The sequence below is a fragment of the Xenopus laevis genome, chromosome 1L (genome assembly GCF_017654675.1).
Source record: "Xenopus laevis strain J_2021 chromosome 1L, Xenopus_laevis_v10.1, whole genome shotgun sequence".
NCBI classification, from domain to species: Eukaryota; Metazoa; Chordata; class Amphibia; order Anura; family Pipidae; genus Xenopus; species Xenopus laevis.
The window spans coordinates 159,435,907-159,459,704 of record NC_054371.1 but is presented as its reverse complement, the minus strand read 5'-3'; the positions used below and the strand labels follow the sequence as shown (position 1 = coordinate 159,459,704).

The following is a 23,798-nucleotide window of genomic DNA, read 5'->3' as shown; positions in this document are numbered from 1 at the left end:
AACTGCCAAGGTTAATGTAAGACGACAATACCCAGCATGCAATGGGACTGACTTGTGTAGAAGTCGGGAGGTACCAGATTTTGGGCTCTGTACCCCAGTCTCCCATTCTCGCATTTTCCGTTGACTTTCCTCAATTTTAGACAATTTTGGGGCAAAAATCTATTGGCCACCAAAATGTCTAGAGGTTGACCTGTTTTACCAATATTTATTGAAATTGTATATGTATTTTATTTTTAGACTTTTTCACTGCACATATTGGGCTATGTTTGGGCTACTTTTGAAGTGCCTCTTGGCTAGTTTTGAACCGGTTTTTTTTTTTTTTAGCTGACTTTGGCTTGTTTTGAAAATTAGACCTGGCAACCCTGCCTATAGCATACCGAATGCAGGAAAGTGCTGAGATCGGAAATCTATGCACTGGCACCCAGTCAACTCCTCAGGGCCAAATTTACAAAGCAGACGCCCCCTAAGCCCGCTGCCATTGTCCCCCCCCCTCCTTCCCAGGCCTGGATTTGTGGATAGGCCACCAAGGCCTGGGCCTAGGGCAGCAGAATTTTAGGGGCAGCATGCTGCCCAGCCACACCCACATTGGTTCAGAAACACTGGGGATGAGCAGGAGATACAATAGTTTTCTAAATCTCCTGTGTGCCAATCCCCATCGCTCCGGTACCAATGATGAAAATTTGAGCAAACAAAAGGGAGAGATCGGGGTGCCCTCTATGTAAATTTGGCCCTGCCCCTTCCTTTTATTTGTGCAAATTTTAATTGGGACTCGAGCAATGGGGATTGGTGCTAGGGTTGCCACCTGGCCGGTATTTTGCCAACCTGGCCGGTAAAAATGATGATTGATCCCAATGTTATTAATAGGGAAAAAAGATAAATATAGGATAGCCGATATTTTTTCCCAGAAAAGGTTGCAACCCTAATTGGTGCATGGGAAATTTAAATAAACTATTGTATCTTCTGAGCATCCCCAGTGTTTCTGACCCAATGTGAGTTTGGTTGGGCAGCAAGCTGCCCCCTAAAATCCTGCGGCCCTAGGCCAGGGCCTTGGTGGCCTTTCCACAAATCCGGGCCTGCAGCTCCTTGCTGGCATCCTAGGCAACATTATAACGACTCCTCCTTAGCCATGCACTAGCAAGTAACGTGACTGGGCCTCTGCCACTGAAAACTCTTCTCTTTCTCGGTTTTCTAAAGGTGCATCATATCATGTGAGCTGTAAAATTATATTTTGGCGCTAGTTTCAACTTCACTTTGAAATTCAAGTCAAAACATGCAGAGAAGCCTGAGACGCTGCCATCTGATCGTGTACACAGCGCGTGTCAGACAGGAAAAAGTTACTCTAAATATTTAAACGCCTTTAACTTGTCTGCCGTCTAACAGCGTGCATTATTCAATAACAGGCGGAACACACGCCCAGCTAGCGTTCTAGTGTTAACGGCTGATTGGCTGAGCTCTTGGCTTTGCTTCTTCTGATTGGTGACACCAGCGACCACGTTCGATATTATTTGCCCGAAGAGTGACGTTTATAATCGGTATTGTTTTACAGCTGGTAGGTAGACTTTTTATGATTGGTTGATGCGCATGTGGGAGTCCCGCCCCCTGCAGTCAGCTGTAAGATAGTGTGGCAGAAGAGTGGGGACACTCACAGATCCGCCTTAGTTGTAGTCCGGATAGTAGGTGTGTTTGTGTGGCTGCTAGACAAAGCTTACCGGTGAGTCAGGTACCGCTAACCGGACCGCATCATGGCTGTGCTTCTTCTGCATCAGTTCAAGGCACTTCCTGCTGATAAACAAATAGACACCTGCAGCTTCCTGGATTCTGTTTCCCATCTGCCCGCTTTCTTTGGTGAGTAGATCAAGCGAAGAACCTACAACTTGCCGCTTTCTAGCAGCAGCTTACAGTCACCCACGTTGTCGGTGGCTGCTGGGAGTCCTGCCGGAGGGCTGCTGGGAGTCCTGCCGGAGGGCTGCTGGGAGTCCTGCCGGAGGGCTGCTGGGAGTCCTGCCGGAGGGCTGCTGGGAGTCCTGCCGGAGGGCTGCTGGGAGTCCTGCCGGAGGGCTGCTGGGAGTCCTGCCGGAGGGCTGCTGGGAGTCCTGCCGGAGGGCTGCTGGGGGTTACAGCATAGGAATCTCTGCAGCAAAGTTTGTCCTATTTGTGGGTGTTGGTAAAAAAGCATTTCCTTCCATACAGCTAGTAGTCCTTACTGAAAAAGTTTAAAGGACAAGCAAATTGGTATTTATTGGGTAGCCTGCTAATGTTCGGTACCCATAGTGAATACAGTCGATTACTTTTTAACCCCTGGGAGGTTTTCCTTTTCTGTTAAAAAATAAATAAATTATAAAAACCAAGTGTCAGCCCACTGATCACCTCACTGCCACTTAGAGAGCCCTTTAATTGTCCAGGATGGTTTACATGCAAGGCAGTGTAACACTGGAAATCAATGAATGTGCAGTATAGTGTAATCAAAACTTATAAAGGTGTGGGACCTGTTATCCTGAATACTCAGAACTTGGGGTTTTCCGGATAACAGATCTTTCCATAGTTTGGACCTTCATACCTTAAGTCTACTAGAATATCATTTAAACATTAAATAAACCCAAATCATTTTTGCTTCCAATAAGGATTAATTATATCTTAGTTAGGATTGAGCACTGTACTTTGGATCAAGTACTCTTTTTTTATTATTACAGAGAAATAGTAAATCATTTTTAAAAATTTGGATGAAAAGGAGTCTGTGGGAGATGGCCTTCTCGTAATTTGGTGCTTTCTGGATAACGGGTTTCCTGATAATTGATCCCATACCTTTACACTCTGTATGGGAGTGGTCTTGGGCAGAAACCAAGGATCTGTACCACTTAACTAAAAATGACAGCGTTACAGTCAGTTGAAAAGAACCCTGGGCTGCTTTTTATTTTTATCAGAAGACCAAGGTAAAAAGTAAGCAGTTGTGTCTTCCACCACCACCACATGAATACCACTTTTTTATAAAAAAGAGATCTTGAATATGATTAACTGTAAAATTATTTAGTTTCACCTATAGATTATAGCTCAACAAAGAATGTGTAGAAATGCTATATCTTATGGATTTCTGTACCAGCCCTAGGTCACCACAATCCTTTAGCAGTAACAATCTGTGCCTCTCAAGTTAAACACAATTGGTGACCCATCTTCTTTTGTTCTGGTTCACAGCTCATTTTTCCAGGTTGTTATCAGTTACCCGAGTTAAGGTTTGTCTGTGTATGTATATATAAATACAGAATATATAAACTATGTATTATGTGTACATACATGTACAATATACATTAACATACAAGGCTGATAAATGTATATGCCAGTCAATCTTCCAACAGGTGGTCTCCTATTAGATCTCCTTGTATGGACTATATTGAGCTATTTTAGACCCATGTACGGCTGACCTGCAGTGCATTTGTGCTTTGTGCATTCAGGTGTAGGATCAGGCGGATGCGGGTTGGGAAAAACTTGACCCGCACATCACTACAAGACAAGACTACTATTTGCTCATAAACACCTGGGCAAAGATTTAGACTTCTTTAAAGGAATAGTTCAGTGTGAAAAGAAAAACTGGATAAATACATAGGCTGTGCAAAATAAAAAATGTTTCTAATATAGTTAGTTAGGCAAAAATGTAATGTATAAAGGCTGGAGTGAACAGATGTCTAATAAAACAGCCAGAATCCAACTTCCTGCTTTTCAGCTCTATAACTCTGAGCTAGTCAGCGACTTGAAGGGGGGCCACATGGTACATTTCTGTTCAGTGAGTTTGTAATTGATCCTCAGCATTCAGCTCAGATTCAAAAGCAACAGATATGACCCATGTGGCCCCCCTCAAGTCTCTGATTGGTCACTGCCTGGTAACCAGGGTAACCAGTCCGTGTAAACCAAGAGAGCTGAAAATCAGGAAGTAGTGTTCTGACTGACATAATAATATACATCAAATCACAACAGCCTTTATACATTACATTTTTGGCTAACTAACTATATTAGAAACATTTTTTATTTTGCACAGCCTGTCTATTTACACAGTTTTTATTTTTACACTGAACAATTCCTTTAATAGAGGAGTGGGATACATTTCTGCTAGACTGGCAAAGGGGGCAATATCTGTTTTTCCATGTTTGGTAATCTCACTTTATCTGCTGTTTGAATGAAGAACAAATATTGATATGCCAACATATGTTAAAGAAGAGATGTGGGGTGCAAATTACTGTTTCACAAAACTATATTAAATATTACCTGCTGTCTCAAATTTTTTTTGTAGTAGCCTTTGTATATCCGTTTGTGCTGCCTATTTATGATAGGTCCAAAGCAAGTTATCCTCTTCCTCATCAATTATTTGCCCCGGGATTTTATAGACCATTTCTGGCAATGGGAGATTCATATTTTTGGCTTCTAGTATGCAAAAGGCACATTACCGTAATAAAAAAAAAAAAAAAAAAAAAAAAAAAGTATAAGGGAGTGACAGAGTTGAAGAGGGTTGCGTAATATGTCAGTTTGAAAAAGGCTGGTCAAGCTGCCATTCTTTATATTGGGGAAGAGGTTTTTAAATGAGAATATGATTATAATGTATAAGTATATAAAAACCATAAAGTCAAGAAATGCTCTGTTCACAAATAGATCTTTTTAGAAGACACAAAGGCATCACTGGTGCTCTGATTGCACTGTTGCAGCATGGCACAAATTAGGTCAGTGCAATATTTTTTTTATGAACAGAAGCTGTCCCAGGAAAAATAAAGTTAGCATTTTATACTATGAGTGGTGCCTTACAACAACTATATTGTGTATTTTCCTTTTTTTTTCTCTCGTTATTTAAGATCATGTTTAGGAGAAGCTGTACATAAAATGATCACAAACAGGAACAGAAACTGCATAACCTTTAAATATCCTATTGTTGCGTAATGCTACATTAGCTTTTTAGTACTGTATGTTCAGAAATTTAAAGGGGTTAGTCACCTTTGAGTTAACTTTTATTATGATGTAGAAAGTGATAGTCTGAAATAGATTTCCAATTGGTTTTAATTATTTTGTGTTTTTTTTTATTTTATTTTTTTTAGCTTTAGTTATTTAGCTTTTTATTCAGAAGCTCTCTGGTTTTCAATTTCCGTGATCTGCATTGATTTGAAAAAAGACTGGAATATTAATAGGAGAGGGCCTGAATAGAAAGATGAGTAATAAAAAGTAGCAATAACAATTAATGCTTACAGAGATTTGAAAGCTGGAAAGAGCCAGAAGAAGAAAAAAAGCAAATAATTAAAATAAACTATAAAAAATAATGAAGACCAATTGAAAAGTTGCTTAGAATTGGCCATTTTATAACGTACCAAAAGTGAACTTAAAGCTGAATCACCCTTTAAAACCCCATAGCTGTTAAATATGCACATGCTGTACAGTAAGGGTTTCATTTTATTTTAAATGGCAAATTAAGCCGTTTTGTTAGAAATGCTAAATTACTACATTAGCTCTGTAAATACATTAAGGGGTACTGCCATCACTTATTTATTTATTTATTTTTTGCAAGAAGTGTGGGGCATGAGCAATCCTTGATTATCAAAAAACAAAATCCACTCACAGCAAACTTCTCCTATATGTACAAAGCTCACTCATATATGTAACACTTGTAGCTGGAAAATCCAGTGATAAATTTATCTATATATTGGGGGAAAATAAGAAAAATTGAAATCATACTAGATTTCCTATGTGATAAGAGGTCAAAAAGTACTGTGAAAACCTAAAGACAAAGGGCAAAACTTGCTGAGTGCCTCACTCCTTCCCTCAACGATTGCTAGTCTGCTCACTTGTAATTGCGCGCCCCAAACCCTAGAAACGTGCTTCTGCTGCCTACCCAAAGTTCTGTTCCTACTATGTTGTGCCACGTGTTTACTGATCTCATATGAAATGGCAAGATCAAAGAACTAATAAATCAGAAAGGGTTAAAGTTAAGGGAAATGACATAATGAACTGCTATTGTTACTACCCCATTTGATTTGCTTCCCGTTTACATGATTAAATATCACTGATGTCACCTTGCACAAGGTGTTTTCTTACTCAAGAAAAGTAATTAACCTGTGTGCAGGGGAACTCCTGGTTTTTCCTATTCATGTCAGTAGGAAACAATCCATAGCAGGCAGCCATTATTTTGATTTTGCTTTTAGTTTGCAGGAATTAAAACATGCTACAGTTGTCTTATTTATCTTTGCTCATGCATTCCACAGATTAACCATGATGATCCTGTCTCTTGTATTTGCTGCTTTAAGATTCAGTGTGCATTTCATTAGCATCACTGGGACACTGACTTGTTGTTCTCTTGCCGTGAATAGGATCTGTGTAGTATGTGCTTTTGCTCTGCAATCTAACCCATGTACTCCCTCGCCAATCCTGATAAACAAATGGCAAAAATGCTGTGTGTATAAATAGTGTTTTGTTGAAAGGTGATCTGTTTTTCAAATCGTGAAACCAAACAAGTATATATTAAGTTTTCAGGTCGTTTGGATAAAGGTTTGAAGCTTCAGAGTTTATATTCCATGTGGTACAGAAAGTGTCAACTCTCGTATTTTTTTTAAGGTTTGTGTAGAGCTATGATTAATCTTTTTCACCCCCTCAGTGAAGAGGGCATGTTGTGTATTAACGGCAAGATGGTGTAGGTCAAGAACAGTCCAAGTTTGGCAAGTATGTAAGGACTGGATTGGGACCCAAATGTAGGTCTCCATAATCCCCTTTGGGGGGGGCATTAGAAAGCAGTTGGTCTGTAAACTTCCTTCCTATTCAGCATGTGTCTAACAAAATAAAGACCGTCACTGTAAAGCTGGCCTTACACATTGAGATTTGCTTGTTTGGCTAGGTTGCAAAAAAGAGATTTTTTTTGCCTCATTTGCCCACTTCGGTGCTGGAACAAAGTGGACAGGTCTAGGACCAATGATTGGCTCATACTGTGGCAGTATGGAAACCCCAAAAATTTTAATTATATTTTGAACAATTACAGTTTTTCTGTTTTAATTGTGACTAGCTGAAATGAACCGGTAATCACTTTTGTTTAAACCAGGTTGTCAAGTAGCAGATTGGGTAACAGAACAAGAATGGTATCAAAAACCTTGAAGGCCGAACCCTGTTTTGAAATTCCCTGATTCTCCAGTTTCCTGGACGCTGGGCAGAAGAGTATTGGGTGCATGCTAACACTCCAAAAGGGGACCATCTAGAAAAGTTATTGGCTGGCCCGCCAGTCAGTGGGTTCAAGCCGACCCACATATCCCTATTGGGCAGGCACTGTCTTCACTTGCCCATTACAGTACAGAAATCTGCAAAGGCTTTCTGTACTGCACATGTGCTCATCCAGGATGACTCAGAGGATGCTGGGGCACTTGAAGAGTGTGGCTGTGTGGTACTGAGAAGAAAAGCACCACTGGCTGATATATTTTTGGAAGAAAAGGAACAATGTTCCAGGGTCTGAAGTAAGCAACTAGAATTGCTGGGGGTGGCTAAAAAATTGAAACCCTACCTCCAGATATTCTACCTTTCCTTGACCCTTAAAGGAGAACTAAACCCCAAAAATGAATATGGATAAAAATTGCATATTTTATATGCATAACTTATTGCACCAACCTAAAGTTTTAGCTTCTCAATAGCAGCAATGATCCAGGACTTAAAACTTGTCACAGGGGGGGGGTCACCATCTTGGAAAGTCTGCGACACTCACATGCTCAGTGGGCTCAGAGCAGCTGTTGAAAAGCTAAGCTTCGGAGTTGTCGCAAATGATCAAGCAGTAAAAGGAGGTTGGCCTGTAATATAAGCTGATGCTACAAGGCTTAAATTCTGTTGCTAGTTACACTGGTTTCTGCCATGTAGTAATTATCTGTATTAATTGCTAATCGGCTTTATATTGTGACATTTTCATTCCATGTGTACTGTATATTGTGAGTGGGTCTCTAAACTCAGTAAGTGACTGTAGCACAGAGCATGTGCAGTAAATGAGCAGAAAAGAAGATGGGGAGCTACTCGGGCATCTTCAGAGGCACAGATCTTCACAGGGCTGTGGTTGCCTTGGGCTGGTACAGAAACCTAAAATATAATGTACAACATTTCTAGACTACATCTTTAATTATGCTTTAGTTCTCTTTTAAGGCACTGTTTCAGATTATGGAAAATAACCCCCCTCCCAGGCCCCAATACATTTTATATGAACTTCTTCCACTTTTCATTGTTTATGATAATGGCCCATAGCATGATATTTAGGTATGGGAAACTTTATCCAAAAAACACTTATCCACAAAGCTCAGAGTTAAGAAAAAGCCATCCCCTATAGAGTCCATTTTAAGAAAATAAAGGTAGTTATACATGCAGAGATCCATTTGGCGAGGTCGCCAAACAAGCAGATCTCTCCCCGATATGCCCACCATGAGGTGGGCGATATTGGGCTTATCCAATCATGGGCCCTAGAGCGCAACGATCGGATCACAATGAGGATAACATGGGCAGTTGGACCGAGGACTGCATCTACAAACCAGTGTGGTCCTAGATCTGACAGAAATGTAAATATGGCCGATTTTAGGATAGATCTTGATCGGGGGAAGCCTGTGGAGGGCCCAATACACTGCCAAATAAGATGCAGACTTAGTAGCAGCTTATATTGTCCCATGTATGGCTGTCTTAGTTCTTCTCTAATTTTTTAAAAAATATTTCCTTTATCTGTAATAATGAAACCGTACCTTGTACTTGATGGTAACTACATATAATTCCATATTGGTGGCAACACAATCCTATTGGGTTTATTTGAGTTTAAATAATTTTTAGCAGACTTAAGGTATGGTAATCCAAATTATAGGAAGACCTCTTCTTTGGCAAGTTCCATGCATTCCTAGATCCTATACCTGTATAAGTACAGGTGTGGGACCTGTTATCCAGAATGCTCGGGTCCTTTGAGTTTCCAGATAAGAAATCATTCCATAATTTTGATATCCATACCTTAAGTCTACTAAAAGATCATTTAAACTTTAAACACAATATAACTGTTTTGCCACCAATAAGGATTTGTTATATCTTAGTTAGGTATCAAGTATAAGATGCTGTTGTTTTCAATATCATTTCATCATCTTTTAAATCCTGACAACTTATTCTGTGTTTGGTGTAAGGGTTGCAGAGCAGGTTCTTGGATTCAGCAGCAGCATCAATATTGCACAAGGTACAAATAAGTAAAGCCGTCATTTTAAGGGTGATTAGCTTTCTTCAAAATATTCAGTTACACAGATAAGCCACTGACCCTTTGAAACTGTACCTGCTGAACTTGACTTTGGACTGAGCATTGATTCAGCTCTATGCATGATGTCACATTTCATTACCTGACTGCACGCAAGTTGTTTTTGATGTTGAGGAACAATATCATGATTACAAAACTAAAAAGTCTTTTTATTCCTGAAAATGGCAAGTAATGCGGAAATTATTTCACCTCTAAACATTGCAGGTCCCTAGCAACATATATTGCAAAAACACCGTTGCTATGTAAATTATTTCATATTAATAGTCTTTTCGTGAAACATGTATTTCTCTTATAGTATGTACTACTAAATAAATCCATACTGAAACAAGCCCCATAATGTAATAAAAAAAGACTTAAAGTTTCCATTTCAGTAGCTCATAGCTGGTAACCACTAAGTGCTGGCTGCTGTAACTAGTTGCAATTGGTAACTATACCTGTTGCAAATGTTTATTATAAAACCCAATTTCACACACTAACCAAGGACATGGTTTCTTTTCCCTGCATTTCTTCTGTCGGGTGATCAGTGAGGGACTTGCAGAACATCACCAAATTTCGGTTTAAGGGAAAATGTGTATTGGGTCGATATTTACTGATGAATAAGCCAATTTTACGTATTTGGGTATAAACAATCCTTTACAATCTACGATTATCTTTAAATCCAGACTTGGTTTCCAATCAAGGTATTTCAATTTACATAATTCTAGTCCATTTTGTGCTTGCACAGGGAGTGTATTTTCTGGCGCTTAGGTAACTATAGCTACATTTTATTTCTCTGAAAAAGACCTGTTCTTCCATGCTTTATGACTGAAATACCAAACTATATTTGTGACACAGCGTGCTATGAGTCACAACTCACTATGAGTAAATCACCTGCTAGGGCTGCTATTACAAATGTACCAGCAATGTAATAATTGCCTCTGCTCGGGTGCAGACAGATACGACAGATTTCGGCACATAAAAGATTTTGCGTTTCGCACCCAAGTCCGATGTTTTTGCCGCACCCGAATGGAGGCAATGCTTCCGCTAGGAACAGGAGAGGAGGGGATTCTCCGTCTGGGTTTCTCTGCAGTCCAAGCATTGTGTGGCACTAACCTAAGGCCCATGTGACAGTCCTTCACTGTGATTAGTTTTATTTCGAGACCTTTGTGTTTGGAGTGTGAAAGGAAATCCATGCAAGTACATTAAATGGAGATAAGCGAGGATCAAATACAATTCATTGCTCTTTAAACTTTTACAGAACACATTTTTTTCCTTATGTTAAGTAGGACTTTTCTGCTACAAAACCCCAAAAACATTTTGTTTGCCGGTGCTGGGCAAACAGATTTCACCGTTTAAAGGTGTATATAAAAAATGTTAAGTTTAAGGTGTTAGTGGCCCTGCCTCTTCTAATAGATACTAGGATTGTTACATGGGTATTGCTTAGCACAGAAAACTCAAAGGGGTGGTTCACCTTAAAGTTAACTTTTAGTGTGTTATAGAACATAAATATGGTTGTGGAACCCTACTTGGTTATGGGGATTTTCTTCCTTGTAGTTACCCCACTGTGTCATTAGAAATGCTGGGACCAGGGTTTCAGAAAATGGCAGGGCCAATGTGTGAAATAGTTATGTAGGTCTGGGGCCACTGCCAGATATTGCTAGGAGAACTGTGTTATGAAATGTTGACAGTTTGAGGCCAGTGTAGCACAATTATGGGGCCACTGTGCAGAGAGAGTCACACAAGCTGTGAAGTCGGTGAGCCCTTTAATGCTGGCAGGGGGCACTATGTACTTTAAGAAATAAGGTTTCAACTTCTTTGACCGAATTCCCCCCCACACCCCCACTCATTACCGGAGTCTGAGTAGTAGAAGTAGACATGGAAAGTCATGGCTCTTAATTTAGGCAACAAAATAGCCTGAGCTTTACTTTGGTGTACAACCCCCTATGATAGCAAAAAGTTAAAGCGACTTGTATCTGTTCATGTAACTATAGTACTGTTAAATATGATTTACTTAAACTCTTATATACATGAACCCTACTCAATTATGCACAGATGAGCTTATTTTATGGTGTGCATGTGATTTCATACCCATTTCCACCTACTTGCATAAAAAATACGCTGACAGACATACTATGACAGTATTCCCAGGTAGACAGCACCACACATCCAGTCAGGTTCCTTAAAAAGCCTTTATTAGAAAAATGGCTTTAGCAAGACAGAAATACAGCGACGTATCATCAGCCTTTCCTCAGCTTGAGGAAAGGCTGATGTCGGCCTGAAACGTCGCTGTATTTCTGTCTTGCTAAAGGCATTTTTCTAATAAAGGCTTTTTAAGGAACCGGACTGGATGTGTGGTGCTGTCTACCTGGGAATACTGAATATTAAGGTGGAAGTGGCTACCTGAGACGTGCACCCCAACTGCAAAAGTTTCCATTGCTGAGTGCTGACTTCTGCTATCTTAGACATACTATGACAGACAGTAGTACGGTTAGGTGAGCAATGTTGTACCAATGCATTTAGTGTGAACACGTGAACCACAGTTCAGATGCCAGGGCAAGATAAATTAAATTTGAATAAGCAGACTCGAGACAGAAGAGATGTATATTTATCAAAGTGTGAAAACAGAGCTCAACGGTTCACCAGGGGGAAATTTCACAGCTCTTTAATGAATTGGTTTTTTTTTCTTTTTTTATTTGACTATGATTTTGTGAGGCTTATTTATCAAAAATAGAGCATTATGCTTCTTTAATGCATGTACAGCTTCAATGCACCCTGAAGGAGTGTCCTAAACATTTGCATTTTCTAAACCCCTGCCTACACACGCACTTGTAAGACATGGGCCAAATATTGCTACTTGTAATTGTCTGCAAACTGTTATTATACAGGGATATAATTAGAAACTTTGTGCAATTATCTGAATCGCTCTAAAAATATGAAGCCACTTAATATTCAATATACAATTTAAAATGAGTCAATCTAATGTACCACACCTTTGTATCACAGGCCGGTTACGAAACTGAACCATTTTCTCTGCGCAACATCTAGTGCTGATTAAAGGGGTTGTTCATCTTTGAGCTAACTTTGAAAATTACGGAGAGTGTTATTCTGAGACAATTTGCAGTTGCTCTTCATTTTTTGGGGGTGAAGAGGAAATGAAGAAAAGGAAATCCTTTTCATGTCATTTTCAAATTGTCTTGATTGCATTTTACAATAAGCAAGCAGGCTGTTTAGCAGGATAACATTGTGCAGACGCTTACATTTAAAACAATGCATGTATTAGTTTGCAGAAACAAGCAAAAACTATAAAATAATACAAAAAAATCCAACCAAGAAGAAATGGCTGATACCTCTGTGTTTGAGCATCTTTTTAGCCGACAATATTTAACTCTGGTTGGGGGGTGAGTAATGTGAATTTTTACCCAAGATTTTATGTATGAATTGTCTTCTATTATCATTTAATGAGTCAAAATAATCTGTCCACCCTTTAATAAATTGCTGTTGATTTGGCTGGCTACCTTGCCTATACCGCTTGGCCTCCTGTAGGCTTAGTTTACAGAGAGATGATAAAACATTCTTTAATGTTGGGGTATTCTCTGTAACCCAAAATATTAAAACATTATGCTTGCCTGTCAAGACTATCAGACCAGCTTGCCAAACTGTTGGATCTTTCAATGTATGGCCAACTTTATTTGTACCAAAAGCAGGCCCTGCAGCTCGTTGTTATAGCTAACTATATAACTCATAAGGTTTATTGGTCATTTCTGATTTTGATGATGGTTACATCTGTAAATAAGGAATGTTCTAGATATTTATAGTGAGGTAATGGCCTACCATGTGCAATTATTCAAAAACATGCTTTTTTTTTTAGAGATGTGTCACTTCATATGTCACTGACCTTTAATTAGCTATAGCTGTGGTTTTTTTTTTCTTACAGCCTAGTGAGTCCTGTAACAAAAAAGTAAAAATCGGCTTAACTGAAATATTCATTAGCTGCTTTAGGATGTTTCTCTTTTTTGAGTCCTTTTTAACTAAGAGAACTATAGTCTGTTACCCTCTCATCTGCAACTGAAAGTATCATGAACAATACAATAGTACTATAAAATACATAGAGTTGCTTTGGTCTAACCTTGTAGGCCTGCAACCATCATTTTGACCTGCTAAACAATTTAGCAGATTATGCTTTCTTAGCTTAGATTTATATGCAACCCGAACTGCTTACTTACCACCTACTCTTCATTATGGAAGGTGACGTTCTCACAAAACTGGAAATTACATAATCTAAATTGGGAATTGAGTTAGAAAAATCAATTTAGCAAAATGCTTTAGCAGCCCTGACTCACAGACCTGCCAATATGCATTCCTTCCCTTGCCCTTATATGCTTACTAACTGCCCAGTACCTGCAAGTAGATCGTTAGCTTATTGGGCAGAGATGATTTAACAATGGCAAAATTCCCAGTAGTTGGCTTGCCACCCAGGCCATTCTTTTTATATTACTAGAACAGAGATAGGACTGGTATGTTCTTCCAAAAAAAAAAAAAAAATGTAATTTCCACCCATGAGTAGGACTGAATAGCATTTAAATAAAGGTACAAAGGTATTTCAAACAAAGGGAGTCCTAAGTGGTCAAATCACAAGGTCACAATGTTTTATTCCTTTAAACCTTATGCTAGCCATATCTAACCAAGCAGGCATGATACCTATGCTACTTGTAGGCTTTGACATAAGCACCGTTTTGCTGGAGGATTTTTTAGCAACATTACCTTGGTTACAATCTCATAGAAAATGCTATTTTGAGGCAGTAATTTTCTGGGTTTTTTTTTTCTTTGCAAGAATTTCTACCATTTTATTCCCCTCCCCCCCAGCAAAGTGGGTCAGAAAATTATTTATGAACTATAACACTTAGCTTTATATCACAGAGGGAACTTTTCAGCCCTACATATTTCACATGGCTGAAAACCACTCACCGTCACCTTCTGTGGCTCCCATTCACTTGAATAAGAGTCATCCGGAAACGCTGGTTTGGGTGTCTTACAGACTGTAAATAATACCCAGAGCATATCAGACCTGAATAGGAGCTAATGATGGGTGCTTATTAGTCGACTGAAGTGCACCAGGTTGAAAATGCATTATTCGCCTTGGGTGTATATGATGAGTATGACTTTGAAATTACCATATCTGAGATAGATAAGTTTCTGAATCCTATATTCCTAGTTTTCTTATTTTAACTTTTTTTTTTTCTTTTGTATTTTGTACTCTACATGAGTATTTACATGACGTACCTTTACTTGCTTGTATCTGAAGGATCAAGATTACAAAGTTCCTTCTGTTCTTTTTTTTGTTTTTTTTTTAATCTCATTTACATGGAGATCCCAGTTTTGTTTAGCTGTTTAGTCTATCTGTCACTGGATAAGTTTTATAGATGTACTTATGTTAAAGGTCAACTAACGACTCAAAGCGATTACATACTCATCACTCATCTCTTAGGTGCAGATTACCATCGCACAATGAGCACACCTGATATTCAATACTCCTCTCCTCCTCGCTCTGGAGGTGCCTGATCAAGTAACTAGCTTTTGTTGCAGATGCCAGAAAAAAAATACTGAAATTTCATACAGAGGGCATCTCCATTCTGACTAGACAAGGCAGAAATTCGGAATGGATTGGTAATTTATTCATGGTGTGGATGCCATGGATGAGTGCTTTCAGTCTGGGCACAGTTGGTATTTTTCCACTGCCGTTGGACGTCAAGGAATGAAGACTCAGGTGTCTGTCCTTAGACCAAAGGTGTAAAAAAAAGTAGTCAAGTGTCAGAAACCGTTAGGTAATGGAAGATGGGAGCTACTCGGTAAGCCTGCTATACAGATCAGAGGTTGGCAATTTACCAAAGTACCCATGCAACTAGATTGCCCAGTAGGACAATCAAACGTAACCTGAATCTAGTAAATCATTATTTTTCTACATATTCACATAGCAGCCAAGTTGCTGCTAAACCCCACATTAGTATTTGTCCATTTAATTGATTGCCTTGGCTGTGATATTTTTAGTTGTATTTAGCTGCGTTTTCATCCACCAGTCGGATAAATGTAGTTCTTACCTGCGATTTCTCCTTCACTTCCGTTTTCTTTAGAACATCCGGACACGTCACATGTGTTTTGTCACATTGCGACGCGTCGGCTCCTCTCGTGTCGTGAAGTCCTACCCTTATATCAAAAGTGCTGTTCTATAGCATTATGAAGGTTGCCACACCCTAATATAAATAGAGAAGATCTATATGATGTACACAATAAGACAAGCAGTGGTTTATTTAGCCAGTCAGCCACACGCTATAAGTCCCGATTACAAGAAAATAAGATGGCATACAAAGTAATAGGGTTGAGAAAGGTCCCAGCAGAGGACCAAAACGTCGATATAATAAAGGAGTATTTATTTAAAAAATTCCATGTGTGCACCGGCATCTAGTTACCTACAACAATACATTTGTAGCCTTGCAGAACATTAATTTTTTAGATGGGGGTCAGTGGCCCTCATTTGAAAGCTGGAAAGAGTCCAAAGAAAAAGACAAATAATTAAAAAACAATAGAAAATAAAGAAGACGATTGGAAAAGTTGCTTAATACATATTAATAGTCTTGTAGGTGAACCGCCCTTTTAAGGAACAGTTAATATTAAAATAACAAAGCATAACTCAACCAGGCTTTAAAATAATAATTAAACTATTTTTGGCCACCAAAACACACCAATACTTAAGTTTAATTCCAAGGACAACACTCCCTGCCTTAAAATAAATAAATAAAGCAATTTTAATGAGTCACACTACACTATAATTATTTATTTTAAGGCATATGTGTTGTACTTAAAGGAATTGTTCAATGTAAAAAGATAGACTGTGCAAAATAAAAAATGTTTCTAATGTAATGTATAAAGGCTGGAGTGACTGGATGTGTAACATAATAGCCAGAACACTACTTCCTGCTTTTCAGCTCTCTTGGTTTACACTGACTGGTTACCCTGGTTACCAGGCAGTAACCAATCAGAGACTTGAGGGGGCCACATGGGTTGCTTTTGAATCTGAGCTGAATGCGGAGGATCAATTGCAAACTCACTGAACAGAAATGTACCATGTGGTCCCCCTTCAAGTCACTGACTAACTCAAAATTACAGAGCTGAAAAGCAGGAAGTAGTGTTCTGGCTATTATTTTACACATCCAGTCACTCCAGCCTTTATACATTACATTTTTGGCTAACTAACTATATTAGAAACATTTTTTATTTTATTTTTATCGATTTACCCAGTTTTTATTTTCACACTGAACTGTATAGAGGAAGCAATGACACACTTGGTGGTTGTGGTGTATATGTAATTGTTTTATTATTTTTGGATTGGCACTGGTGTATGCATCCAGCAGAAAAACTGTAGACAAAACAAGGACTCTCTTGTAGTTTAGGAATGTATTCAATTCCTTGCAGCCCAACTGGGTGCTTTCTTTTAGCAAGTGTCCTCGATAAAGGAGCAGGCTACTAATAAAGGAACTTGCTGCTCTGATAAATAGTGTTTAGTTTGTGGCAACCCTATACCTTTTAAACCTAATACCCTCATTCACCTGCTGCAGACGTGATTGGCATTTGGCAATTCGTTCCCTTGTTCACAGATTGATGCATAGAAACCAGTGCAGCCTGCATTATGCATTCAAGCTCATTAGTAATCATTACATGGCAGTGTTTTTAAATAGACAAAGGGAAATGAGCTGGTACATGTATCTCTTGTGTAACCTTCAGTCCAGAGTTATAAAAGATAGGACAAGTAGAAGAATATAGGAAAAGTAAATTGCACATTAAAGCAAAGGGCACCTTCAGAAGCCCCCTACCCAGCTGTATCTTTCAGGCTTCCAAAGAAAGCCCTTTTCCTCCATACTTGATCTAAAAAGGCAGAACTGCCATGTTGCTTTTTGTTTCTGGTGTATATTACATATGAACGGCTTCTAGTTCAGCTACTCTTGTATAAAGATTGATTCAAAGGGACTGGAAGTGACATGATCAGACATGGGTGCTGCCAACCCAGATGCACAGATCTGCCTTTTTAGATCAGGTCTGTTGGAAGACATGCTTTTAACTTCTCATTTAAATCATTGAACTGGAGTGCTTGATTTACTTATATTCGTAAGATTTGACAGGTGTAACCATGCGTTCTGCCCAACCAGAAAGTTACAAAGACTGAGTGAAGGAGCTTCACTGCTGTACCTTTGGGATGGTAAATTAAAAAACAAAAAAACTTTAGCCTTCCTTGTGAAGGCTAAAAGCTATAATAATCCATTGGAGGTCTGTATATAGCTGCCAGGTCAGTCCGGTCTGAGAGACTCCCACTAAAAAGAATTGGAACATCTATAATCTGATATATGATAATTTCCCACTTGTGTTACTCAGAAATCGGAAGATAAATGGTTCGTTGCCCTAAAATAACTATTTTTTTTGGTTTCAGACTGCCTTGGATCTGCAATATTTTCTCCAATCAAGGCAGATATTACAGGAAATATAACGGTAATGTAACAAAATAGTAATTCTTTCCCTTCCTTAATATATAACATATTTGACTAGATATGGTAGTGATTTAATAATGTCTTAAATCCTTCTTTAAAAACAAAAAAAATATTGGTTTATTTTGCAAGCAGTGAAGTTGGGGTGAAAAAAAGCCCAAAGTCCATCAACTTCAACTCCTCCAGATGATCCTCGATATACATACATACATACATACATACATACATACATACATACATACATACATACCCCAACCCCTCCATACACTCTCTGAAACTATATATACCAATATGTATATTAACTATAGATGCTAGTATTGCCTATAATGTTATGCTTGTCCAAGAAATAATCTAAGACACTCTTTTTATGGAGAGAAAGCCTCACTGCTATTTATCTATAATGCCCTCTAATGTACTTGTAAAGATTAATCATGTCCCCTCGCAACCCCAACTGTGACAGTCTACCTTCATAATTTAAATCTTTCATCCTCATAACCAGTTTAGTTTAGTCTCTGCACTCTCTCCATCTCATTTATATCTCTTAAGGACTGGAGTCCAAAACTGCACTGCATACTCCAGATGAGGCCTTACCAGGGACCTATAAAGAGGGAACATTATGTTTTCATCCCTTGAGTTAATGCACTTTTTTAGTACTTATTTGCTTTAGTAGCCACAGAATGACACTGCCAGGATCCTTCTCAGTTAAAGAAACTGCCATTTAGTGTATATTATTTTTGCCAAAGTGCATGACCTTGCATTTATCAACATTGAACCTCATTTACCAGTTTGCTGCCCAGTTTTCCAATTTAGTCAAATCACTCTGGAAAGTAGCGGCATCCTGCATGATACTTATAGTTCTGCACAATTTAGTATCATCAGTAGAAATAGAAACAGTACTTTCAATGTCCACCTCCAGGTCATTCATAAACAAGTTAAAAAGCAAAGGACAGACCCCTGCAATATTCCATAAAAAACACTGGCCAAATTAGAAAATGTTCAATTTACCACCACTCCTTGTAATCTATCCTTCAGCTAGTTCCTCAAAATTTGTGTTACATGGTGAGAGTTTTAGTTTACATGTGAAAGGCTAAAAGCCATTTGTTTTGCTTACATTCTTTCAGTAATGAGCCAATTTGCCCTTAAATATAAGTGTGTGCCAGTTGTATATTTTTTCTAAGAGAGAGCATGAGATTTGTGAGTTGTACTTCTGCCACTCTGTTAAGAAAACCTTTTTGTTTCTCTGTGTGTAACTTGTATTCTTTTTAAATGCCAGAAAATCCGTTCAGTCTATGAATCAAACCCTACCCAGTTCAAGACCCTGCAGATGATTCTGGAAGGAGAGAAGGAATTGTATGGGCCAAAGTGGCCAAAAGCTGGGGCAACATTAGCACTGATGTGGTTAAAAAGGTGAGGCACAGAAAAGTCTGCTTTTGTTGGGGAATGCCCGTGTGTAAGAGCACTAAAGCACACTGGTTTAAAATCACACCATTTAAAAGTTTTTATAATTTGATAAATCTCTATATGTATAATTAATTCTATAGTCCGAATTCTCTTTTACTTATTTATTTGACCTTGGTACAAGCATTTTTTTATTCCATTGTTGCAGGGGCCTAAAGTTTATTCAGGTTCTGCTACAGAGTATTTCTGACGGAGAAAGAGATGACCAGAACCCGAATCTTATCAAGGTGAACATAACCAAGGCATATGACATAGCGCTCAAAAATTACCATGGCTGGCTTGTACAGAAGTTTTTCCAGGTGAGCGTGCACACTGGTGTCTAAGGGCTTAAAGGATATTTTTCAGTACAGTATAAATATAAAAACTGGGTAGATAGATAGGCGGTACAAAATAATAAATGTTTCTAATGCAGTTAGTTAGCCAAAAATGTAGTGCATAAAGGCTGGAGTGACTGGATGTCTAACATAATAGCCAGAACACTACTTCCTGTTTTGTAGCTCTCTTGTTTTCCACTGATTGGTTACCAGGCAGTAACCAATCAGTGACTTGAGGGGGGTGGGGCACATGGGACGTAACTGTTCAGTGAGTTTGTAATTGATTCTTACAATGCAGGTTGGATTCAAAAGCAAATTTACTGAACAGTTATGTCCCATGTGGCTCAGAGTAACTGTTGAGGTGCATGATAAACTGCTACAGTTGGGACCATTGTGCAAGTATTTGCCTGGAATATTGGAGTTGGCAGTCTTGGCAATACTCCCTTGATTGAAATTGTCTTGACCGGGAAGAGCATTTTTATGACCACAAATCTCCCTAAGATGATCCAGCTTCTTAAAATGCCCTATATGCCTATGACCTAAATATGAGTTTACATAGAAGTGTAAATGCTTAATTTATTGCATTGATTCCCAGTTTCACTGCATGGCAACTGATGGTACAAACCTACATGGCAGTTTGCTGGTCTAAAAATAATAAGTTATAAAAAAAAAAATTTGTATGTGTATTTAGTAACCCATAGCAACCAATCATGTCTACCTACTGATTTGTTACTATGGTTTAGACAAGTAGCAAACTTAAGCTGGCCATACACATATTAAAGTTGACCTGTCACCAGGACACAAAACTGTAAGTCATTTTCAAATGAAACTTGAAACCAAAATTATTAAAAATTTAAATGTAATTATTAAAATTTTTATTAAATCATCCATACCTGCTCTAAACAAATGTAAGTGTCAGCTGTCACTTGTACATTGCCTGCCCCTTCTCTATGCCTTAGGCATAGGGACGGGGAAACTAATTACTTTCCATTGTGTACATTCTAGATGCCACTGCTCTCCTCACATTCCCCTTTCCCTCCTCGCTGTCTAATTGTGCAGCCATTAGCAGAGGCATCCGGTGCCCCATTCTGGTGCATAAACAAGATTTTGGCATGATGCAAAGCTTTGCCTTAATAACAGTGTCTACAAAATGGCCCCTGTCTGCTTGCTGTGATTGTGAATTCCAAGACTAAAAAAAAAAAAAAAAGATTTTAATTTATGTAGTGAAAGTGGGATTTATTTTGCTTGACTAACATCATAAAATAGGATTTGGAATTATTTTTTTAGGGTGACTGGTCCCCTTTAACGATATTTCATACAATTATTGGTATGTGTATGGTGGCCTGCAAACCCAACCAATATACTACTTGGTTCCTGAATTAAGCAGGTTAGACATGGTTCATGGGCTGATGAAAAATTCTATCAGTCATAGTATCGTGGCTGTATCGTGTGGGTGTGGCCCTGATACGCTCTCTGTAGGTTTGGCCCATGGGCTAATTGAGTGCAAAGAGTACCTTGGTAACCCATTTCTTTTAAGATCATTTATTACATTACGCCATTTGTTTTAGAATTGAAGACCTTGATTACCAGGGCCCTGTTAACTTGCCACATGTTTTACACTGGCTACTTAAAGGGCAAGTCATCCCCAAAATAAAAATTTGCCTAATAAGAGAACCTAATTCTAAGCAACTTTTCAACATATATTTATTAACAAATATCAGTGCTTTTAAAGTTATTTGTAAAAACATTGATATTGAAAGCAGCATTTGTTTTTACTTATTAAACAAAAGTGTTGCAAAAGTGTGAGTTCCCCAGCAAATACAGGTGTGTTAATCATCTGCCTTCTCTAACATTGTATCAACAGAGAATAGCAAGGGACAGACAAGCCCTGCTTTCCATACCAATACATATACACATAACTTAAACAGTGGAAAAATTGTAATACATGTATATTGCAAACTTGCTTATGTCTAACAACCATTGAACTGCATAATAATTTGTAATTTATAAAGGACACAGTCTGGTCAAATTTCCATTGGTTTAGTACACTAAACTGATTATTTTTGTACAGGTACTATATAGTTAAAACATTTATTTATAATAAACATTTAGTGGACATGGTATTTACTTTTTGTGAAGAGAAACTTTGGAATTTGTATACAAAGGCTGTTTTTTCCTCTGTATATTTTGTTTCAGACTGCACTAATTGCAGCTCCATACAAAGATGACTTCCTTAAGGCCCTCTCCAAAGGACAAGCTGTAAAGGAAGAGGAATGCATAGAGAAGATCCGGAAGTTCCTGGTGAATTACACTACAACCATAGAAGCAATCTATATAATGTATAACAAGATGAATGCAGAGCTGGATTACAAAGCTTAGTTAACCCTACCAAAGACTGCTAACCACATACTGTTTCTGGACACCGCTCAGGAGATTTTGTTTTTTCAATGGAATGTTCTCATTGGATGGGTGCATGCTGCAGAACCAAAGTAAACTAATTGACAGTTATTTTTTTCAGCAGGGTCAGACTGGCTGCAGGTTACTATGGGGTTCACATTAGAATTTAGGCATCTGTCTCTTCTAGGCCTGATTTGGCCTTGGAAAAGATGGCATTTAAAAACAGAACCTAGCAAGTACAGTATGTATACATAACAAGCACCCAATAAATACAAATCACTGTCATTAGATCACTTTGGTACTTTTAGCTTACACCTTTTTTCTGCCCTTGGGTCACCAAAGTAGCACTGCTGATTAATAATGCTGGGACTAAATACAAACATATTATTTAACTTCTAACTTTATAACTGTATATATTGGAACTTTAATGAATTTGCAATGTTTGCACACCCTGTCTCTTAACTGCAAGGGGGTATAAGCTATTTTTCTATTAGATCTAAAGAAATTACAGGGTATTGTCAATTCTTATATGGTTTGACATTTATTTATTTTCAAACACAGTGTGGTCTCTTGTCTAACTATAGATTTCACCAACAGATGGTCACGGAAAGGCAAACTGTGGTTAAAATGCAAGTGACACATATATGATGTGCTGTATCATGATTGTGCCTTTTGTGATTCTGGTTTAGGCTTTGGTGAGCTTTCCTGACTTTTCTTCTTATCCAGAATGCCCGGGACCAGAGGTTTTCCAGATAACGGATCTTTCCTTTATTTGGATCTTCATACTTTAAAATCTACTATAAAATCATGTTAACATTAAATAAACCCAATTGGCTGGGTACTGTTTTTTATCATTACAGAAAAAAAAGGAAATTTTTTAAAAATTTGGATAGAATAGTCTGGGAGATTGTCATGCCATAATTTGGAGCTTTCACGATAACGGGTTTCTGGATAACGGGAGGTTGAATTCAACCCATTTATAACAGACATCTGTATTTTTATAACTGCATTGAATTTTAGGATGTTGGTAATAACTGCATTTTTAACCCCAATTCTAAATAAAATTGACAAAAATCTCTGTTATAATTTGGCTATTCAATAATATAAAATTACCAATATGTGATATAAAAGAGTTAAAAGATAACTGTACCTTTTAAAGGGGTGGCTCACCTTCATGTTAACTTTTAGTATGTTATAGAATATATATAATATATTTATATTCCTTAGTTATTTCACTATTTTCCTTTTCTCTTCTGACTCTTTCAAGCTTTCAAATGGGGGGGGGGTCATCTAAAAACAAATGCTATGTAAGGCTACAAATGTATTGTTATTGTTACTTTTTATTACTCCTCTTTCTATTCAGGCCTTTCCTATTCATATTCCAGTCTATTATTCAAATCAATGCATGGTTGCTAGGGGAATTTGCCCCCAGCAACCAGATTGCTGAAATTACAAACTGGAGAGCTGCTGAATAAAAAGCTAAATAACTCAAAAACCACAAATAATAAAAAAAAAAATGAAAACCAATTGCAAATTTTCTCATAGAATATCACTCTCTACATCAGGGCTGTCCAACCTGTGGCTCGCGACCCCCCCCCCTTGTGTGGCCACCCCACTTCCCTGCTGTGTTTGCTTACCATGTGTAAAATTTAAATCGTATCACTGCGATGTTGCCAAACGAGCGGATCTTTCCTCGATATGCCATGAACAGGCATGGCTATATCGGGGTAATCTGATTGTTCGGCCGTATGGCCGAACGATCAGATTACGATGTGCCATGAGCTCCAGCGGGATCGGTCGGGTCAAAATCAAACCTGACCAAACGACCGATCTCCGCCGGGGGAAAGATGTCGG

The 23,798-nt window shown here is 38.3% G+C and overlaps 1 protein-coding gene across 1 annotated transcript; it reads left to right on the top strand.

Moving 5' to 3' along the window:
* The first annotated feature begins 1,653 nt into the window (after window positions 1–1,653).
* On the top strand, window positions 1,654–22,812 carry gltp.L (glycolipid transfer protein L homeolog). The gene is given in 5 exon segments (NM_001091149.1): window positions 1,654–1,845; window positions 17,721–17,779; window positions 19,049–19,182; window positions 19,382–19,532; window positions 21,744–22,812. Coding segments are annotated over 5 exon segments (630 nt in total). The 5' UTR covers window positions 1,654–1,742; the 3' UTR covers window positions 21,927–22,812.
* Window positions 22,813–23,798: the final 986 nt, after the last annotated feature.